The sequence below is a fragment of the Drosophila biarmipes genome, chromosome 2R, assembly GCF_025231255.1.
Source record: "Drosophila biarmipes strain raj3 chromosome 2R, RU_DBia_V1.1, whole genome shotgun sequence".
NCBI classification, from domain to species: Eukaryota; Metazoa; Arthropoda; class Insecta; order Diptera; family Drosophilidae; genus Drosophila; species Drosophila biarmipes.
The window spans coordinates 7,391,056-7,412,972 of record NC_066615.1 but is presented as its reverse complement, the minus strand read 5'-3'; the positions used below and the strand labels follow the sequence as shown (position 1 = coordinate 7,412,972).

At 48.1% G+C, this 21,917-nt stretch overlaps 2 protein-coding genes across 10 annotated transcripts in view; one reads left to right on the top strand and one right to left on the bottom strand.

Moving 5' to 3' along the window:
• LOC108026624 (zinc finger CCCH domain-containing protein 18) overlaps positions 1-18,780 on the top strand; it is a 72,867-nt gene extending 54,087 nt beyond the window's left edge. For 8 of the 9 annotated variants that reach the window (XM_017097636.3, XM_050888028.1, XM_044091828.2 and 5 more), the window contains 2 exons: positions 13,429-14,184; positions 14,301-16,609. In XM_017097636.3, the coding sequence (XP_016953125.1) occupies positions 13,429-14,184; positions 14,301-16,306 (2,762 nt within the window). In that variant the 3' untranslated portion in view covers positions 16,307-16,609. Of the gene's footprint in view, positions 1-13,428; positions 14,185-14,300; positions 16,610-16,711 lie in introns of those variants that run through there. The other variant, XM_017097637.3, reaches the window with a different exon arrangement.
• On the bottom strand, positions 18,710-20,923 carry LOC108026626 (protein MTO1 homolog, mitochondrial). The gene has a single exon (XM_017097642.3). It carries the CDS (start codon positions 20,894-20,896, stop codon positions 18,911-18,913), a length of 1,986 nt encoding a protein of 661 aa, XP_016953131.1. The 5' UTR covers positions 20,897-20,923; the 3' UTR covers positions 18,710-18,910.
• Positions 20,924-21,917: the final 994 nt, after the last annotated feature.

The following is a 21,917-nucleotide window of genomic DNA, read 5'->3' as shown; positions in this document are numbered from 1 at the left end:
GCCCCGCATTGCAATAAAGAACTTTCAACAGTTATCAACTAAAACTGTTGTCAAACACATAAATTGCTTTGCGCCTCTCCAGCTCTCGGAAACCATCGAAAAATCCACCCCTCGACCCTAATCCCCCGCCACCTTGGACACCAATAAAAATTCAATTTCAGCGCTAAAGTGCTCCGGCATTAATTGTCTCTGCCGTTCGGATAGTGCGTGCTTCCCAAAATATATCTGTAGAACACCACGAAAATAGTAAAATATGAAATGGTATGCTATGGAGGTTGCCCAATGAGTTCGTTCAATTCCCCGCTATTTATTTTGACATCGCGGCTCTAGGCCGACAATTAAATGTCAACACGCACGACAAAGTCGTCCCCAGAGTCTCACGGAGGAAGATCTCCGAAGGGGATTACCGCTGGGGAGGAAATGGGAAGGGAAATGGGAAGGGAAATGGAAATGGGATCGCGTCACTTAGGACCGGGAAAACAAACACAAACACGAAGCGATCGCAATTGATTAATTTGCCGACACGCACAACTGATGGTCTATGGTCTATGGTCTATGGGCCATGTCGATGGTGGAAGTGTCAGATCAAAGTTATTTGCTTTGGCTGCCACGGCAGCTGTTGCAAGATCTCGAACGGACCCTCGGTTTATTTTTCCAACGATCTTCGGTGTTGTTTTAGCGCTGCCATGGAAAAATTATCACCTTGTAAATTGTCTTTCACGAACAACAAATCCCACACACCGAGCAGCGAGAACCGAGAACCGAGAATCGAGAGCTCTCAACACGTTTTCGTGCGAGATGGCTTATGAGGAGGTGCAAAGAAAATGGTTTTTGGGTGGGGAAATCGAAATGCTCGTGGCATCGCTCCGAATTCATTTGCATAAATATTCATTTAATTATGGACTCAGCCTTAACAGAGTCAATTAAGCCCCAAATAAGCTGCATGCATTTGATTTCGCACAATTCTAACGCCGCCCTCACTCGAAAACACAACCGTTTTGTAATTCATTTGTCCGTCAGTGTAAATAAGCCGCATGGGAGATGCCGATGGCAGAACACAAAATTAATTTTGCAGGTATTTTTGTGTTATTTCTGTGGCAAATTGAATTAGAGGCAAACAAATAAACATTGTCGGACGCATTATTAATTCCCAAAAATAATACAGAATTGACTTGTTGGTTAAATGTCAATCGTCGAAACGAATGGCTGGTCTGGAATCCCTTATCGCCAGTGTCTGTGTTGTGTCTTGTCCGGGGCCAAAATCAATATTTGCCCAGCAACGGCAATAAAGGCATTGAAAATCGCAATGGAATGATAATAATTTGTGTAAACATTGGCCGGAACATGTGTGTAGCCGTGGAGGGAATGCTAAGGTCTATAAAAATGAGAATAGCAAACACTTCTCTCCTGGCTCATTACAAGCCAGGGAAACGTCTGAATTATGAGGATGGGAACCCCTGCCTAAGTGGCGATTACAATAAACTCTTCGCACTTCGAGAATTACCCAAGCACTCGGGCAATTTGTAGCTGTATCTGTATCTGTATCTGTTGCTGGCGACCGGCAGCCCGCACATAAAAGTATCTCTTGCCCACACGCACAGACATTCAATTAAAACGTCAGCCCGGCAGCTGTGCGTTTGAGTGTTGCAACATGGATTTTCGGGGGATTGGAAATTAATGTACAACTCCGGCAGGCAGGGAGCAGCTAAATGACAAGGCGATCCCACGAAGGAAGGACATTAACGAGCCACCTCGGGGAGTTGCAAAGGATGGGGGCCGGTTGAGTGAGTAAATTTGTATGCCAATTACTTAAGCAGCTCAGACAAGACAAGACATGAAGTGAAGTGAGCCGACCAGACGCACCCAGAGGACGCCACTCCTGCGGCTCCGGCGACTCCTGTTCTCGGGACCTCTCTGCCCGTTGTCCAAAGGGGTCAGAGTCATTAACATGCTGTTGTCGTTTGGCAGCATTTAGGACGACATCTGCACCTTTTTCGGGTACATCCTCCCCTGGCACTCCACCTCCTGCTCGGGGCAGCTTGTGAGGCATGGGGACGACACGGCAGGGCGACAGCTTCTGACACTAAAAAGCCAGCCGCATAAGGACACGCCCACCATCAGGAGGACGACCACAGGACGTGTTTGTGTTCGAGGAGCACACACTTAACCACAAGCTCACACACCCAGGCGGAAATGTATGTGAGGCCCAAAGGATGACATGGAGCACACATTTTAATACGGCAAAAGTATTTTCCAAAAATCGTTTGTTTGCCTATGGAGATTTCCTCTGCTCAGTGGCTCTCTGCTCTCTCTGTGTGTCTCTGCGAGAAAGTTCCTCGAGAAACTTTTCATTTTGTGGCCTGCAGGCACGCCCCCATTGACCCATAACCTCTTAACCCATGTCGGCCGCCCATCAGTGCGAGTTCGTTTCGCTTAACCTTTCTGCTCCGCCCCGGGATGGAAAGCGCCACATTCATCCTGCCAAGAATATGTCGCCACAAAGTTTTCTCCGCCTCACTTCACAATCTTCTAGCAAACTTTTCGGTTTCTCTGGCGTTCGAGGAAGCTGCTGCCAAGGAGTTCCAAGTACTCTGCTATTATTTGCCTTCCTCTTGGTTAAAAGCAATCTGATCTAATTTGCGGGGAGCTTTCAAGTCCGGATGGGCGGAATGAGGTGTTGAAAATCAAATCATAATGAACTACTCTCCGAAATCTACAGGCGATTTGTAGGGGAGAGTTAGATTCATTAAAAATATAATTATAATTATATTACTTGTTTTAATTAGAATGTTTCTTGATTACGGAAATGTGTAAGGGGCTTTGCAGTTGGGACCATTGAAGTTACATTGAAAAAGGTTTATCTATTTAAGATAGACGTCATGTAATATGTTTTCTAAGAAATAAATAATTAAAATATAAAGTACCAAAACAAGTTGTACAGTTGGAGGTGCCTACAAAGTATTGGAGGAATTTGGTTTTTCTTAGGAGATTAACTGAAGTCCCTCTGTGCTCTTTGCTAATCCCGACATATAGAAACTAATTTCTGTTCCGCAGAATGCCAAACAATGGGATTTCCGGGCAGTCTCGTTTTGGCTAATCAGCTTTTCATCGCATAATGCGATTTGCAGGCGCTGAGCTCAGCTGAGCTTGCACTTCATTTCATTTCTCGCTCTCGGTCCTGCTCATCCTGCGGCTAAGTCCTGGCTAATGTGTTGAGCAGTAACTTACCGCTCACTGCTCGCTGCTGACTGCTCAAACCCTTGGATAATTGAAGCTGTTTGCGGTCCTGCAGTGTTTGTGCGGGGTAAAAAAGAGCGATGTGCCGGGCAGGAGCTAAGAAGGACTCACTGCGGCTCAGTATGAATATTAAAACTTAATTTAAAATCCATGCCACACACCCAGAAACACACAAAAAGGATCCTCGGGCCATGGCGAGCAGAAAAACGGGATAAAGCCAAGGCAAGGATGCAAGGCGTCGCCCGCTTCGCGCAACTGTACAAACAGCAGCGGAAATAATGAAGGAGCCAAAGGACTAAGGGGCAGAGTGGGCGGGCCGGCCTGGGGGAGGATGCGCCGAGGGGCGGGGCGCACTGTGAAGAGCGAAAAACACATTTTTGCACTTTTATAGCGCAACATCTTTTGTGCACAGACATCCTTCGTCCTTCGTCCTTAGCCATCTCCCACTCCCCACTCATCCTTCCACTGAGATCCCACATAAAGGCGGTTGGAATGGGGGTGGGGCGGTTGGAGGATTGAGATCTTGGGACTCCTCTGCGGGCATGCGGGCGTGGGGAGCGTGCCTTTAATAAACCCACTTTATTGTTTAGAGCCCAAATAAAATAATCCCCTTAAATGATGCCTTCGCATAATAGACGCCTTGCCAGCCATTCTGCCTGCTGCTTATTTTACTGCTGCCGTCGGTCTCCGCCCCTGCCACGCCCCCTGCCCAGACGCCTCCTTATCCTCCTCCTCTCCGATGTCCTTGGCCATTCCTGCCGTGCTTCTGCTTTGTTGCGTTTCGGCACAGTGGGCTTAATGTCGAGAAATGCTTATGAAAACAAAGTGATGTACTATTATGAGCTTGATCGGTCTTAACATATAAAAAAGTCTTTGCTATGGGTACTGAAGAAAGGGAATTTCTTTTTCCATTATCAAGTGTTTCACTCGAATTCGTTCAGATATATTTAATACAAGTTTTCCAAGTGAATTTCTTGCATGAAAAACTCAGAACAGATCTTTTCTAGCACTGTACTTATTTACTTCTAAAATTATACTGTTCACTTCCCTTGAATCTCTGAAGCGAAACAAATTCGCTGCCTACCTGGACCACTGTGCGGAAAACAAGATTCCGAGGGCCAGATCCTTCGACTGAGCCGGAGCATTTGCGTTAGCGTCACTAATGATGATGATTTTGTGGTAAAACGTTGTGTTTGTGCTAATCGGGACAATATTATGCGGCAGTAAAAAGTAAATGACTCAAGACGACCGACGCAGGACGCAGGACGCAGGGCGCAGGATGAAGATGGCAGCGCGGAGAGTGAGGGGGTGAGAGGCCAACGGGGGGTCAGACAGGCAGGCAGAAAAATGGGCGGTCCAGGGACAGCTGGCGGGGCGAGACCCGAGCAACGCCTTTCCCTCAAACGATTGAGGACCGAGGGAAACAGCAGACAGAAGACAGAAGCCGCGAGCAAGGAGCAAGGAGCAACAAAGGCGGAGGACACGGCTAAGCCAAGAAAAGGCGGCCACAACATGGTTGCTCTATGGCAGCAGTACAAAACACGCTCCTGGAAAAGGAAAAAAGGGAAAATGCGAAATAAAAGGATCAAATGCGAGGGCAAGGGTGCAAAAGGGCGGGCGCGCCAAATGCGGGGGGTTGGCCCATGAAGGACAAGAGCCCACAAAGGCAACAAACGGACAACATCCCTTGGCCGGGAGACGGGGCCTTCAGGCCGAGACTGGGACCCAATCCCTAAATCCCGTCGCCATCCGTCTCGACTCGCCCAAAGCTGACTGCTTGGCTGACTAATGCGAAAAATACGTAATTGCGCATAAATACGGGATTAACAAAGTGCTCGTCGTCAGTTGTCGCCTTTGCTGGTCTGAATGGGATTGCCCGGATTGTTTGGGTTGGCTTTGCTGCGGGCTCGGGCTCTTGCAACCCCGTTTTCATATCGCTTACGACCGAAATTAGGCATTTCAATGCATCACAAAAGATTGCCGGCGAGAATGGAGATGGAAATGGGTATGGGAATGGGGTGAGTGTGGCCGTGAAAAGGGAAACCAATTCAAGTCGCCGGAAATCCTGTGAAACAGTTGCCAGATCTTAGCGGAATTAGTTGCGGGACTTAATCAGAGTGAATTTCCTTTTATGCTGATGACGATGCTAATCCATCAGTTGCGGCACAGAGATTTAACAGGCACAAGTTAACTTGAGTGTATATCGCCCATTTACTATTTTATATTTTAAATTATGATTTAAGCTGGTAAACCTATCCCAGCTTCACTTCAAGTGCACTTAAGGGTATGATAATAATCAAAAGTGTATAAGACAGGATTCAACGAATATTAGGACTTAATCAACCTGTTTTCATTTCGGCGCATTTCTTTGTCTAATTTAAACGGACAAGCTTAAAAGCCTAAATCTTTTAAGGATAAAGACAATGTTAGTACTACTTTATGAATTTAATAATAGTGGGAAAGCGTTTATTTAAGTACATTTTTTAATATTGCCTTGTCCCATACAATACTAATCCTTCTTACCCTTTTGTTTCTTGCAGGTAAGTTAACCGAACAATTCGTTTGCACTTCGGTAGTAGTCAGTGACCAAATGTCGTTTACTGTAAGTATTATCCTTGCCGCCGGCTGGCAAAGGACTAATTGGGGCCTGTACAGCAGTTCGCCTAACACTTGAGCCTTTGAGCAACCAGATACAAGATACTCGCAGGACACTCCCCCTGGAGAGGGCCGGGAATGGGAGGGCGAAGACTTGTCGGGACGTGAGGTGGGCTCAAGGATATGTGTATCACTCGCACTCGCACTCAAGTGCCTCCGCCGAGTCTCCTTTGAGGCATGTCCTTTCTGCAGACACTCGCACACACACTGGCAGGCGGACATATGTAGATGCATCCTCATTCATTTCCTGTGGCCCCTTTCCTGGCAATGTCCTCGGCATATGGCTGCCACTTCTGGCACTTGAGCCGTCTGTCTGTTCCCCCGAAGTTCTTCTTTTCCAGAGCGATTTTAGAGATTTAATTGGAAATGCTTTGCAAGGCAAGTGTTTTTTGTTCTGCAGAATCCCGGCGGTTTCTGGTTCACGATAATTCCACCCCTCATCCCCCGACGAGGAGCAACTAAACGTGGTGGGATCCATCGCACCTGCTGCGAATGCTTCGATTTGCCTGCGAGTGTGGATGAAATTCCATTTATGACCGCCTTGAATGCGTCCTGCACTTGGAATGCCTGGGAGTTGTGCATTTCTTGCGCGCGTGCTGTGAATTTCCAGTGTGGAATTCCTTCATTCTGGCCATGCCTTCAGACATTGTGCTGTGCACCCCGGCAGCCGGAGACGGGGGCAGGACAATTTCTTGCACTGCCGGGGGAGTGGCCGTGGAAGTGGCTCCTGCTGCTGGCATTCGCCTTTGTGTTCGTGATTCCCGGCACTTGTTTATTGTCCGCATGGAGAAGCGGGAGCAGGAGGAGGAGCCGGAACTGGAGCCGTAGTGTGTGCTTTCGGGCCGGAATGTGACTGCGAACTATTTAAATTGTGTACGAATGCGAACCGAAAAGTTTGCAAACATTTTTCTTGCCCGGCGCAGGCTCCTGCATCCTGTATCCTGCGCCGTATCTGCATCCTTTTCCGCTGCCTCCGCCCCGGCCATTTACCCGTGTCCTGGCATCCCGTCGTCCTGGCATTCAGGCACCCCCGTTCCCCTTCCACCTTGGCTCTCTGTGCGTGCCGGAATGCTGGGAGGCGATATTTGCCGTCTTGTAGACAAAATTGCTGAAATGCTTTTGCTTTTCCAATTAATTAAAATGAGCTCTGTGCTGGCTACACCGTGAGAAAAGTGGGACAAGGGGGGAAGGTCTGGAGTTGGAGCTCTGTATGCACTAACAGTGTGCGGTTCATTTGAAACGAACAATTTAAAACCTCCTAAACTTTAGGAATCACAGGTTTCGGTCTCCAAAGTGACCTATAAATAAAAGTTTTGGAATATTATTTGTTCTCAAAGGGCTAAGAATAACAGGCTATAATTTGAACTTGTAGAAACCCAAAGATCCTATATTTTCTTTAGTAGATACGGTTCATCTTTACAGGATTTAGCGTTTTTGTTTCATTGTGCTACTAAACTGGACTTTTTTGTCATGTTAGAGCTCAGCTTCTGAAGAATTCGCGCATCTTTTATTCTGGTATTCTTTTAACTTAGCTCTATAAATGTTGCCCAAATGAATTTTGCATTCTATGGATTATACTCCACTTTAAAAACCTATTATTAGACCCTATATCCACAAAAATATCACATATTTTCATCAATTCATTGATGTTAACTTCCGAGAAACTATTGTATTGACTGGGAGGGAAATCTTAGCTTGTAATTATTTTCAAAAGGCAAAACAACTTAGTCCACTTATTTATTTGGTAAGTCTTAAAATTCTAGTTAGCGCAGCCCAAAATTTGTTAAATTTTGACTTCGAAATAGAATTTTCAGTCAGGGAATGCATGACCTGCTGGCAATTTGCAAAATGAAATACAATTCTTCACATTTCACGTTACCGTCAGCAGTACCTCCACGTGTACATATAATATGTGCAGGATATTTGGATGTGCATGTTGGGAGCTGCTCAAACAGGAACTGCGACTGCCGCCCGATGATGCATGGAATTATTATGCATATTTATTGTTGCTTTGTTTGCTCAATAATATTGTTTGTCCAGTACACTCTGCTCCTGCCCCTATCCGGCCACGCCGAGTTTCGGGCCAAATCATATTACACACGGCCGCCTAGTTGGGTAGTTTTGGTCGGTTTAATGGAGGCGTGACCGCAGCCATTTACAACGCTGTCCGGCGTTGGGGGAACCTACTGCTACTACTGCTATAACCTTCTCCGTCCTGAAACGGAGCTCCTTTGACTGCGTATCCATGGTGTCCAGGCTAGGCTTTTGTGGCTGGACCCCCACTGGGAGACTCAGACCGCAACAGACCAGCAATAATTAATGCATGAGCTGCTGCTGCAGCTGCCAACTAACTAAACTCGCAGGCACCGGACTCCTCTGCCCGATCCCGAACCCCATCCTGCTGCTCCTCCTCTTCGTCCGGCTTCCGGCCACTTCTACGGCTTGAGTGGGGAGCCGGAGGGAGCTCATCCCAGGACGTCTCCGCAGGACGGTGCGCAGGATCCGGCAGGAGCTGTCGAGGAGCGACGGCAAATAATTGCATATGAAACCGCAGGAGCAGTTGACGGCCTCCTCTGGTGCAGTGCGCCAGCAGGACGGCAGCCGCAGGACATGCTCGGCACAGGAGGCGGGATGCAGGATGAGGGACGCCTGAAATGGAATCAAACTTAATTTATAATTCATTTGCGCACCACACGTTGGGCCCGATGCCGCCGCCTCCTGAGCCTGGGAGCAAATTGCGAAAGTAAATTAAGCCCCAAGTCTCGGATTTTCTAAGGGATGCGTGTTTATTGCCAGTATAGCCTAAGGTGAACAGACCCTAGAAACCGATTCGCAAAAGTCAGTTTAATCAACCCTTGGGGATTAAACGGAGTTATGGGAATGCTCGACTTAAATCCGAACGGTGCATGACAGGATTTCGTAGTCAAATGGGAGTCTTCTATCAAGCCTTATATGTAGAATCCACATCAGCAAAATGAGGCTAAACGCTAGGCCTACAAAATGAGTACTTTAAACAACACTCGACAGTCTTCGAGAAGATCTCTCGAGTTTGAGTATTTTTATGTCTGGATTTGAACGTCTTAATTTAAAACCAAAGGACCTCTTTTTACAGTTCCTTAGAAGTAGTAAAATGCCCTATAATCTCACGAAGTTTATATCCGATATTCAGGTTTTAAACCTAGTTTTAGTTTAACAGGCGGATAACAAACGTTTCTAAGAAAATTAAAGTAAAGGAAAGTAACTAATATTTTACACCACATACAGATTATAAAATATCTCTCACGCCACATAAAACACAATTTCATAGATAACTTTATAGATCGGAGCACCTCCCTGGCCACCATAGCATACATTACCCATGACTTGGCTCTGCCATGCGGCTCATTTGGCGCATTTTCGCCCAGCCCCATCAAAAATGCAACAAAACGCCCGGCTAAAAGGCAAGGGGCGGCCGCAATTTTCGCATTTGATTTAATTGTGAATGTATTTATTAAATACATTATTCATGGCCAGGGTGAGTGCACTTCGCCATGTGAATGTGCTGTGGCTGACCTAAACATGTCCTGGCCGCAGGAGCGCCGTCGCCGTGGCACAGCAGGATGTGCGCTCGAATTTGGAGGGGGAGCAGGAGGCGGGGAGGTCCTGGGTTCCGTTTGCCACTGTAATTAGTTGTGGTGGAATAATCGCATGCGACCGGCGACATTTCTGTGTGGCAAGGAATGTTCGCCGTAGGTTTCGGGCAGTTCCCTCCACTCCGCTCTTCCCATGTGTGCTTGTGTGCTCTGCACGCCGGGCACGAGGAAGTGGGGGTCAAAGGACTGCGATCTGTGGGCGGCGGTAATGGCATAAATTCGGAATGAGTCCCTGCGAATTTACCATATTATTGGGTGGCTCGGGAAGGGCGGCGCCGGCGAGGATGTGGATGGAAACATGTGTTTATGTGTACAATAATGGGCTGCGGGCCGAGTGGGTGGGGCGGTGCTGTTCGGAACCACTTGTGGTTGGGTGGTGCGGGCAGTTGGCGGTGCTTGCATTTTGGCCTTTCTCGGAATCGGTGACATTTTAATTTACCCAAGCGAGAAAACCAATTTTGCTGCCATGAACCGAATTGCAAAATGTGACAAATGCCACAGTAGCCATGGAGAGAGCATTGTTTCCGTGCATAATTTATTCAACTATATATTTATTGGCAGTTATGATTTGCATTATGTGGCTGTCAAGGGCTTTTCGAGGGGTTAGCAGCCGATGGATAGCTCTGCACTCTGGGGTTCACTTAATTGACTTTGCAAAATTACATTTGCATTTGACCAAATTAACTGAAATGAAGAAGGCCCCTAACTGGTCCTTTCCTGGCCTCTGGTTGCAGCTAATGAATGAGTTATAAATCTATGGATATGAGATTTGTTGTTTGAACTAAATTCTGTGCAAGGATTTTGATTGCCCAGGATTACACCTGCATGTAAGGTCTTTGCAAATCGTATTTAGATGTGAGCTTTTAAGTGCCTTGTTTCGGATTTTTGTATACCAAATGAATTGGCATCTCTTGTGGTTTGAATCATGTTTAAAAAGGTGCGCTTAGTTGAGTAGAGAGTGGATGCTTTTTTTGACGAAAATCAGTATCAACTCTATGCAGATACTTTGATATTTTCACAAAGAGGGTCGATTTTTGTTTATAATTACATGCTCATGGTAAATTAAGTCCAAGAAATACTGTTCTTTAATAAATAATTTACACCATTTGATGGTAAAAAAGGGGTCTATTAAATCTATACCCCAAGAATCTTATAATGGATCCTAATGGACGGAAATAAATCTAAAATCTTTTTTAAATGAACTCCAAAAATAGGACTTAAATAGTTTAGAGTTCCATTGCTTTCCAGTTATAACCTTTCTCCGAAAGTTCCACTTTCAGTTCCCGCTGGCCATGCTGCGCGCTGGACTATTGCAACTTCCTGAGCGCTTTAAGGGACACTTGTGTGGGGAAAAAAGCTGGCCCTGCCATACATCCGCACTTCGGACGGCACGGGAGTCGAGTCTTGCGGGTCTCTCGTGTCAGTGCGCTGATTAAATTCGGCAAATAACGCTGATGCCTGCAAATCGCCGCTCGATGCGAAAGCGGGCTCTCTATATCTCTGCACATATACGAGGGTGTGGCATCTGAGCCAGGTTAGGCACTAGAACTGGGATATGGGATATGGGATCTGGCCGCTGGGGTTGGGATCTGGGGTCTGGGACCATGTTGAAGTACACAAAACCCAGGCAAACAAACAGGCATTTCATGGCAAACAACACGGCGGGGGAAAGGGTAGAGGCCGAGGGACTCGACTCTAGTTTTCCCCGGCACTAAACTCCCCTGCATTTCCATACAACCCATTTCCCTACCCAAAGCCATGGCTATACCTATACCCATCTCCATCCCTGCCCCGCTCTGGCAGAGCCCACAGGCTGAGTTGGGCAAAACTGGCAAATACGAGCAGCCACGTCAACGTTGGCATCATCGTCATCGGCATCGGCATCGGCATCGAGGAGCTTTGTTTGGTTAGTCCGGGGGGTTGGGTTCCGGGTTTTGGGAGGCATGGGTGTCGGGATACGGTGCATGGGTAAGGCGTGTGGGGGCTGCCATCCCACCCACTACGTGCGCCCAACTCATTCGCATTCGCAGTCGTCGGCATTTTATTGTTCTAGTCGTCGACATCGATGTTGGTACTGCAGTTTCGGGCATTATTTCGGTTTAGTTTGGTAAATACACATGCAGCAGGAGCAGCCAGCACATGCACAGGCCCCACTCCACCTCCGCTCTGCCTCCCATTTCCATTTCTGTGTCCAGGCCATCTGCATGCTACCCCAGAACCCAGATAGCAGATACCAGCCCGCACTCACCCCATTTCATAAACGACACAAAACGCTCTAAACCATGAGCTTATGCAGCAGACGTTATCATGATGTTCTACTGGGGGAGACTGTTGATGCATGTTCTTCATGATGCCGATGAGTATGATGATGAAGCCGGAGCCAGTGATGCAGCTGCATTCTTCGTTGCATTTTTCCTTCATTTAATAAAAGCTCTCGAGGAGCTGCTCGAGCCTGCCTGCCAACCAGATTCCACTTGGATGGCGAGCCAGTAAATAAATAAAATCCAAAGCAGAACACTGGGGCCATCGAGGTGATAATATTTGCCCAACCACAAAAGTTTTTCTCTTTTCTTGTTGAATTGTTGATTTTCACAAAAATCCGAAATATGTGCAGCTCTCGAAACAGTATCTAGTATGCAGCTCACCGACCTATACCAATGCCACCCCTGGAAAAACCACTTCGGAGGCGAGTTTCCATTCGAGACCGGGCAGCTTTAAGGTCCACAAAGGACCAGCCAGCTGTACAGCCATCCAGCCAGCGAAATGGTTTTCGAAATACATGCCGTGCCGGCCTCATAACATCGTTGTCCTCGATGTCGTTGCAAATTCCATTCGGCACTGAATGCGAGCGCAGAAGGATGAGCAGGAGCAGGAGCAGGACTAGCCAGGAGTTCTCTCCTGGTGCGGCGACCTGAAAGGGGCGGGCTCTGGGGGCGTGGCTGTCATATCTGAAAGCAATTTCGGAGCGGGCAACCCGAAAACGAGTAACAAGAATCGATAAATTCGTTGGGCGTGCAATTTGCGCCGTGCGGAGGAGCCTCAAAGGAAAAGCGGTGGGCACCGAAAGAGGTGGTGGCACTGCGTAGTCGCAGTCCTCCGCCCCCATCCCATTCGATTCGCATGCCTGAGTGGACCATGTCCGAAATTCAAGTTTCGGGCCTTCGCCATTTGCATTCAACCAGCGTCAACCTGCTGGCCATCGAGTGACTGCTCTTGTCCTGGCTTCTGCTCCTCCTGATGCAGATGGCGATGGTGGTGGCACTGGCAGTGGCAGTGGCAGTGTTCCCTGTTCGCTCACCCATCTCCCGTCACCCGCTGGCCGCCAGCCGTACGGGGATCCACCTTGCCGCCTACGTATGCAAATTGCCGCAAATGCAACGAGGCGTATGCGCAATTTTTGCCCGTCACACAACTCGCGGACATCAATCAGATATTAGCAGAGGAAATTCGAACGAGCACAGTCCCAGCCATCTGCCCTCGTCCCACTGGGACTCTGGTGTTGGGTCGAATTACAGGGACAGAAGACCGTATAATCCGGTCTCTCCGATTCTTATTGGGCTTATGCAGAGTACATTCGGCACGGAGTATTCGGTGGAAAAGAATTTGCAACTTTGTTTAACTCTCAAATTTAAAGCCACACAGAAATAAATTATTACTCTTAACCACTTTCAAAGCGTAATACTAAAAAATGCTACTTTTTATCAAGCATATGTCATACACATATAAATACTATATATTCCCAAAAAGAACGGAAATAAGTACTCTAAGGGCTTGCTTCTAACTTTCCACCCCACTATGTTCTTTTATGTAGGACCTACAAAAATGGTCAAGTGTTACACTAAACCCTTTAATCTCAAAATTTTTAAATATATCTAACCCCGAAATCCTTTCATTTCCATTGCAGTGCCGCCGAAGGCTGGACAAAAGCGGCCGGCCACGAGCCCCGCGCCGCACATCCCCGTGCCGCACCACCTGCAGACGCCTCCCGGCGGCGGCGGCGGCTTGCCGGTATCTTCGGTGGCCAACAGCCCGGTTCCATCGTCCGCCGGCGGCAACGCCATGCTGAACCACGCCCTGCCCAGCAACCACATCGGCACCCCGTCGCCGCAGCAGCAGCATCAGCACCAGCAGCACCAACAGCAGCAACAGCAACACCAGGCCCAGCAGCAGGCGGTGGCGGCTGCAGTGCAGCAGCAGCTGGCAGCAGGAGTGGGCTTGCCACCGGGAGCTATTGGTGCCTCGTCGGCCAGTAGCCGGGGCTCCTTTGCCGCCGCCCTGCGAACGCTGGCCAAACAGGCGGACATCAAGGAGGAGGATGTCGGCGGAGACAGGAGTGCGCCAACCTCGGGAGCCGGCGGACCACCACCGTCGTCATCCGGTCCAGGACCTCTGAACTCGGTGGCCGGACGTGGGGGATCCGAGCGACCTGGTGAGGATCGAGTGGCCAGCAACAAGAAGCGCTCTCCGCCATCGCCGCAGCCGCCGGAGAAGATCGCCCGACTGAGCCACACACCACAAACAGCCTCGCTGCAACCGGAACTTCTGGCCAGGAGTGGATTCCAGCCATACAGATCGGACGAGCGACTGATGCATCCGGCGGGCGCCTTTCCCTTGGAGGCCTACTCGCACTTTGCGGGACTGCCGGGAATTCCGCCAGCAGGTAAGCAGAAGGTTCTAAATTAATGTTGAGATAATAGTAAAGAAATCCTTAAATTGCTATTCTGACTACCACTGAATTACCCACTGAAAGTATTATAACCGGCCTTCTTATTACAGCTTTTCTGAATCCCACTGGGCTACCGTACACGGAGCAGCTCTACCTGGAGCACCGATACCAATTGTTTCGCGCCGCCGGCGCCCACCCCTCGCATCCACATGCTGCCGCATTGTATCCCCAAATGGCCTCGCCCTACTCCCACCTGTACTCAATGATGCCCGGAGCTGCATTGGGCATCTCGCCGGCGATGCACGACCGGATGAAGCTGGAGGAGGAGCACCGGGCGCGGATAGCGCGGGAGGAGGAACGCGAACGGGAAATGCAGCGAGAGAAGGAGCGGGAGCTGCGAGAGCAGCGTGAGAAGGAACAGCGGGAGAAGGAGCAACGAGAGAAGGAGCAGCGCGAAAAGGAGCAGCGGGAGCGGGAACAGCGCGAGAAGGAGGCGCGGGAACGCAAACTGCGGGACGAGGAACGCGAGAGGGAGCGGGAGCGCGCGCAACTGCTGAACGCTTCGCACCACTACTCAAACCAGTTGTACTCCCCACTGAACCGCAATCTACTGGGTTCCATGATCCCCCATCTCAATATGAGCTTGAGAGGGCCGCCGGGAGCACTTCATGGTCTGCCCGGAATGTCGCACTACCATGCGGCGGCAGCGAATGCCCAGCGGCAGAGCCCCCACGGAGCCATGGGTCTAAATCTAGGCATGGCTGGCCTTCCGGGCGTGGGAGTTTCTCCACTGGGCGGTCACGGACCCAATCTGCAACACCACCTACAGCAGGCGGCCATGGGCTTGGCCCATCCAGGGGCCGCTGGCCTGGCGCATCCCGGTTTCTCAGCCGCTGCCCTCGGACTCAGTGCCCATCCGCACAGTCTAAACCTTAGCCATCCGCACATGTCGCCGCACCATCCCGCCTCGCTGGCCCACCAGTTGCCACCGCATACATCTTCGGCCGGCGGAGGAGTGATGAGCAACTCCATTCCCGTCACAGCCAGCTCCAGCCTGTCTTCATCCTCACCGCACACCAGTTTAAACCTGACGGCAGCTGTGAAGCTGACCGCCGATCAGGTGCCCACATCGATGGCTAGTGGTGGTGGCAGTGGCATGCCTCCCACCACCTCCAGCTCCCACATTCCCAACATGGGTCCCTACTACCATCACGGGCATTTGGCGGCCATGCATGCAGCTGCGGCGGCGGCAAGCGGAATGACTCCGACGGCAGCCCACCAGCAGCAGCCTCTGTCGCTGCCCAGCTCGCCCAAAATCACGCCTCCCATAACGCCATCTTCCTCGGCGAACGGAGGCAGAGCAGGCGGTAGCCCACATGCCATGAGGCATCATATTGCCGCAGCGGTGGCTGCTGCCGCCCAGCAGTCAGCAATGATAGACAAGGCAGCGACGCCGGTGACCCATGAGCCGGCCACCTTGGATTTGACCGGATCAAACTCGAATTCCAGCAACCAGGCGCCTTCCAACGCCAGCAGTGGTCCGCCGGCGAATCACGAAGTGAACGGAGCCGAGTCCAATGGAGCATCGCAGTCAGAGAGCAAGGAACATGTGGCACCTATCAAAGAGGATCCCCTAAAGAATTCTCCGCCTCCAGTTGCGCTCGAAAAGAAGCCGACCACACCAAATGCAGCCATGGACAAACCCATCCATCCAGACAGCTCACCGGAGAACTCCTCGCGGCGCAGTGCCAGCCCGCAATCCGAGACCAACAACTCGCTACCAGCGGTCGGTGCCACGGCAGCCGCATCAGGTAAATGCAAAGAGGAGACCCCAAAGACTATAGACTCGGACATGACTGCCACACCCAAGACAGACGTAGAGGAGGAGAAGCAGCGAAACAGGCTATCGGTGTCGCCGGCACCAGCTCCTCCGAAGACCACGGCCGCCTCACCGGACACTGTGTCCACCTCCGGCGGGGTAACCTCCACAACCAGTGGCACCACCCCGCCGCCGGTGGTCAGCAGCAGCACCAGCAGTGCCGGCAAGGCACCGGTGGTGACCAGCGACGAGGTTTCCACCAGTGCCGCCACGCCCACTGCCGAACCCACCAGATGATGATAGATCCCCTGGCGGGAGTGGGTTGCTTAGTGGAGCGAGTGCTCGCTTAGGTTTAAGTTTTGAAAAGTCGCCTCGGATCAGAACTAGTTAACATCTACCTTCAGTAACATTTAACTAAGCGATAATTTAGTTGTTAGTCACGCATCTTTATTTATACAAGAATTTGTAATGTATTGCCAGCGCCGCTTAGATCCAATTCTAAATGTTTTAATCCTTAGTTCTTACATATTATTATTTGCCTATTTAAATGTGAAGCGTATACTTAGAAATGGCCTGAATAAATGATTTTGTTTACACTTATTTGGATTATACTTATTATTTCGCTTTGGTTTCGTAGTCCCCGAAAGGTAAAAGACCCACTGAAACTTTCAAACTAATGCCATCATCCTCGGTGTATTACAGATGATAGCAAACCGCAGCTGGGAGCACTGGGTCGCAGCAACAGCGCGGAGGAGGCTGCAGCATTATGACACCAACTCTTCAGTAGCTCCAACAACTAACTAATGAAAAACTACAGCGACATTGGGATGTATTTGCTGTCGGAGCAAGCTCTTCACCAGCAGCGCAAGCGGATGCTCGACGAGTTCTTAAAGCTCTAGGATGGCCCTGGAGGGGAGCAGGGAGGATGGCTGAAAAAGGACACCATTTGGCCGCAATAAACAACTCAATGTACATTCTATAACAGATATCAGATATTTGTTTGTTCTCGGTGTTACAATCTAACGTTTACCCAGCAAGTTGAATACAATTCTACCACAATTAGACATTTTGAATTGGTGTAAAAATCGTATCTGCATAAAATGTAAAATATTGTGACATATTCCAAGTAAACTAATTACTCTCGAACGAAGCGCTATCAATAAGAGTTTTAGGTAGTCTTGCATGGAACTCTGGATGTAGTTTGCGTGAGAACATTAATGCTAGTTGTAAGGATAGACTAAAATTCTAATAAGAAATTTATATATACACAAGATGGACAGAAATTATACAAAACATACTGGGTAGCTATATTTTATTCTTAAATTGCTAATTGCTAATAATTGTGATTTGGAGAGTACGAATAAAAACGGAAAACGTATGAAATGTAACTCGAATACAAAGTGGGAAAACGGAACTGAAATTTAGATAACAAATCAAATCAAAAACCTAGAGAGATATTCTGGAATGAATGAGTAGTGAACAGCGAAAGGTTGAAATTATTTTTCGAAATGAATCTTTTTTACGCCACCCTTTGGCCCTTAATTCTGAGTTACTGATTTAGAGTGCAGAAACCGGGAAACGCATTCTCCACAGTCTTCAAGAAGCACACCCAAACACAAGCTAGCAAATGGAGCATTACTACTACAAAAGTACTTTGTATCCACACTATAATTGATGTTTATAGTAAGTAGTCAATACCCCAAAAACCAAGCAAACTCTCAAGATATAGATATAGTTTCTGCTCCCGTGTTCAATCTTTCCCTCTGTCTTGCCTCCCAGTTTTTCTTTTTGTGTTTGAGATTGCCCAACATTTAACGATACATGAAGTAGCGGTTTATATATATTTTAATGCATAAATCTCAAGCAATCTGTGATATTATAAAGAAAATTAAAAACCAAACCGAAACTCAAAAAATCGTTGCGTATGAGCCTCATTCGAGACCCTGTACTATAAATTCGACTCGTTTTCGATGCAAGGTGTTCCAGAATTTATGGTGTCCCTATTGAGTAGATAAGTACGGACACCGACACGCTGCGACCATTCCGTACAAATTCCGCCATATGCAAGTCGACTTTTTTCTTTGACAAAACTATGTGTATGTACCAGTAAAACTGAAAATGAATATATTTTAATAACTAATCGTAATAGATTCTTGAATGACACACATAACTGAATCGATTGGCGCGCATCTAGTAACGTAACCACAAATGCCATGCGATAGCTATTCAACTACTGCAAATAGTTTCAAATACAACCTTAACAAAAGAAAACAAATCGATCGTAAATTAAATGTACTGTAACTCCCCCTCAATCTTCGTTGTGTGTGTAAACAGAATACAAAGTGTAAAACATTAAACTGTAAGCTAACCGAAACGCAATCGATCCCGAAATCAAATCAAAGATTCACAATTACTACAGCTACCGAAAAAATAACAATAGACTTAAGGAGGAGCGCTTATGTCTGTCCGAAAAAGTATCCAAAAGCCCAATCTTCTAAAGTCCAAAGAGGTTAGATATCTGTTACCCATCGGATTAAAGCAAGAAATTCAGCAGACGAGCGCTTCTTCCTCAGATCCTCACACGACCACAGCATATAGTTGGGCACACATATATCAACTCACTTGAGCCAACACAATCGCGCAGCAAAGTAAATATGTACGAATGTTCAACCATGTGGCAAACGATATGCGAAACAAACATTTAAACAATATTGTGCAACTTTACATAAGGCATTTATGATTTTATGAAATAAACTCTACTTAAGGATGTACTCTGAAACCTCATTTTTGGGTTTGGGACAAGGTACTATGCTAAATCCATGTCAAATGGACAACAAAATTGCGCTGTTCAATACAAATATTTAAAAGGATTCTATATTTACACACAATATTTAATCTTAACTACGCTTTCGCTAGCTCGGCTTTCTTAACATACTTCAGTATCCTCACAATGGTTGAGGGAGTTACTCCTTGAATTCTACTAGCTGCTGCAATAGTCTGCGGTTGAATGAGCGTCAGCTTCTGTCTTTCCTCGTTCGATAAGCTCAGGGACTTGGAGAAGTAATCAATGTCTGCGGGTATAGACAGGCGCTCTTCGCGACGCACATCCTCCACGTCCCGTTGCTGTTCGTCGACAAAGAACGAGTAAAGTGCCTCGATTTTCAGCCTTTCGGCCAAGTGTCGCTCCCCGCTCAGCCAGCTCAGTTCGGTGGGATGGAGCTTGATTAACTGATCCACAGTGATGTTGTCCGCTGGAATGCCGAGCATATCGAAGGCAGTTTTCTCTACCGACGCCTTGGCTTTGGGCAAGTCGAGAGACTGTCTCCAATAGTGTGTGTGTTTTCGTAATCGCCTCAAGGACTCGATGGCCAATAGCAATCTCTCCTCGGTTTGCTGGAAATGCTGATAGCGTTGTGCGGACACTAGTCCGAACTCGTAGCCTTTTTGGGTGAGTCGCATGTCAGCGTTGTCCGGCCGAAGCGACAACCGGAACTCTGCTCTGCTCGTGAACATGCGGTAGGGCTCGTTGGTTCCCAAAGACGTGAGGTCATCGATCAGCACGCCAATGTATCCTTCAGTTCGACTAACCGTTAGTTGCCTTCCGCCGCTGTGGCGCGTTTTTCCAGCTGCATTAGCGCCAGCAATGATTCCCTGGGCAGCCGCCTCTTCGTAGCCTGTGGTTCCATTTATCTGTCCGGCGAAGAAGAGTCCTGGCACTCGCTTCGTTTCCAGCGTGGGGTACAGTTCGCGGGGATCTATGAAATCGTACTCGACTCCGTATCCGGGTTGAACAACTTCCGCTTTTTCCAGACCCTGGATGGCATGGACGAGCTCCACTTGCTGGTCATGGGGCAGCGTGCAGGAAATGCCCTGTGGGTACACCAAAGGGCTGTCCAGACCCTCTGGCTCCAGCCAAACCTGATGAACCTTGGCGCCGAACCGCAGAATTTTTGACTCAATCGACGGACAGTAACGTGGGCCGGTTATCTCTTCGGTGACATGGCGATTCACGTGAAGATTGTTGCGGACAATGTCGCTGACCTTTGGTGTCGTGTATGTGAGATAGCATGGTAGCTGATCCTTAGTCGGAATCCACACCTCTTTGTTAAGGAAGGAGAACGGCATGGGCGGATCATCACCGTCGTGCCTCTGGAGCTGAGAGTAATCCACACTGCCCTTTGCTATCCTCGGGGGAGTTCCTGTTTTTAGCCGGCCCATGCGAAAACCCAATCTGTCGATGGCCTCGCCCAGAGCTTTGGCAGGAGCATCACCAATCCGCCCGGCTGGACGAACCTCCAGTCCGATGTTTATGTGGGCCCGAAGAAAAGTGCCCGTTGTGAGCACCACGGATCGACTGCGCACCACCTCGCCGTTGGCCAACAGAACTCCGGCACAGCGTCGAGCTTGGGTATCCTGTTCATCCTCGATCAAAAGGTTGTCCACGGCAGCTGCTCGGATCTCCAGGTTAGGGGTACTATGCAGTTCCCGCTGCACAGCCTTCTTGTACAGCTGGCGATCAATCTGGGCCCTGGGTCCCCAGACCGCCGGTCCGCGCCGCCGGTTGAGCACCTTGTAGTGTACTCCCGACACATCGCAGCAGCGAGCGCAAACGCCATCCAGGGCGTCTACTTCGCGCATCAGGTGGCCCTTGCCAATGCCGCCGAACGAGGGATTACACGACATCTCGCCAATGGTCTCCAGCTTGTGGGTGAGCAGCAAGGTGCGGGATCCCATGCGAGCGGCTGCCGCCGAGGCCTCTGTTCCGGCATGCCCGCCTCCGATGACCACCACGTCGTAGATCTCGGCACCGGCACTGTGGGCACTCCTCGATTGGAGGCAAAGCCTTTCCGCCAGGCCACGGAAAACTGCGGTTCGCAGCTGCTGCATTTTCAAAACAACAAGCAATAACAACAACCGATATTGCACAACACATGTGCCAGTCGGGCAATCGATAGCTTCTAGATAGCTCGATTCCGATTTATCGGAAAAGCCCGGTAAAATTAAAATTATGAAATTTATTTTGTTTACTGAAGACGAAATAAAATTTGGGCATATAAACATTATTGCGCAAGCAAAAAAAATATTTTTAAGATAACCGATGTTATATGATAAAAGATACTATCCGATTTCAATATTTTTTATGAAACACACTCTCAGTACATGACGGCATTACAAAAAAATAGTTCCTACCTTGCATTGTCTATGTCTTCGGGATCTACTAAATAAATACACTTTCAAAATCTTCTCATTCGTCATTTTCTCATTCAACCAGCTAAATTGTCGAATGCGTGTCGAATGTTAAAAATTTTGAAGGTGTATTTATTAAGTACATCGTATCATACACTTTCGTCTCAAAAGTTGATATGAGAGCTTTTGTTTGTTAAAGGTGTGACCATCACAAGATTTTTAGTTCGTTAAGAGGTGTTTTTGTTTGATTTCAGAAGTCTTTGTGATTGTTTGTAAACTGACTTGTTAGTAATAACTTTAAAACATGACATTTCTCATATGTCATGAGTTGAGGAATCTCAAGGACACTGTAAGCTTTAACCGGAAACTGTGCAAAAAAAATAAGAAATACAAAACTATTGCCCAACCTTTTTAAACGGTGGTACTTACACAAATTATGTTCCGAAAGCATACAATTTATTTCAAATTATACTTTTCTAACGACATAAAGCACAAGTCTGCAGCTCTAGTATTTCGTTACTGGTTTACGAATTTAAATTTCTTATTTCTGTTCTCCCGTCAAACTAGGCTGTTTAACATCGTCTAGAACTTGCAGAACCTTAAAACAGCGTTTGAAAAAAAATTAAATTTTTTTTTTGAAGTTCCCCAAAGTCTTTTCTTACGTATAACTTTTGAAGGGAGCATCTGATTTATTTTTGAAGTCTTGGAATTTTTATTTCTT

What these genes read in the sequence shown, in the direction of transcription:
- LOC108026626 (XM_017097642.3), bottom strand. Translation starts at nt 20,896, where the DNA reads ATGCAGCAGCTGCGAACCGCAGTTTTCCGTGGCCTGGCGGAAAGGCTT.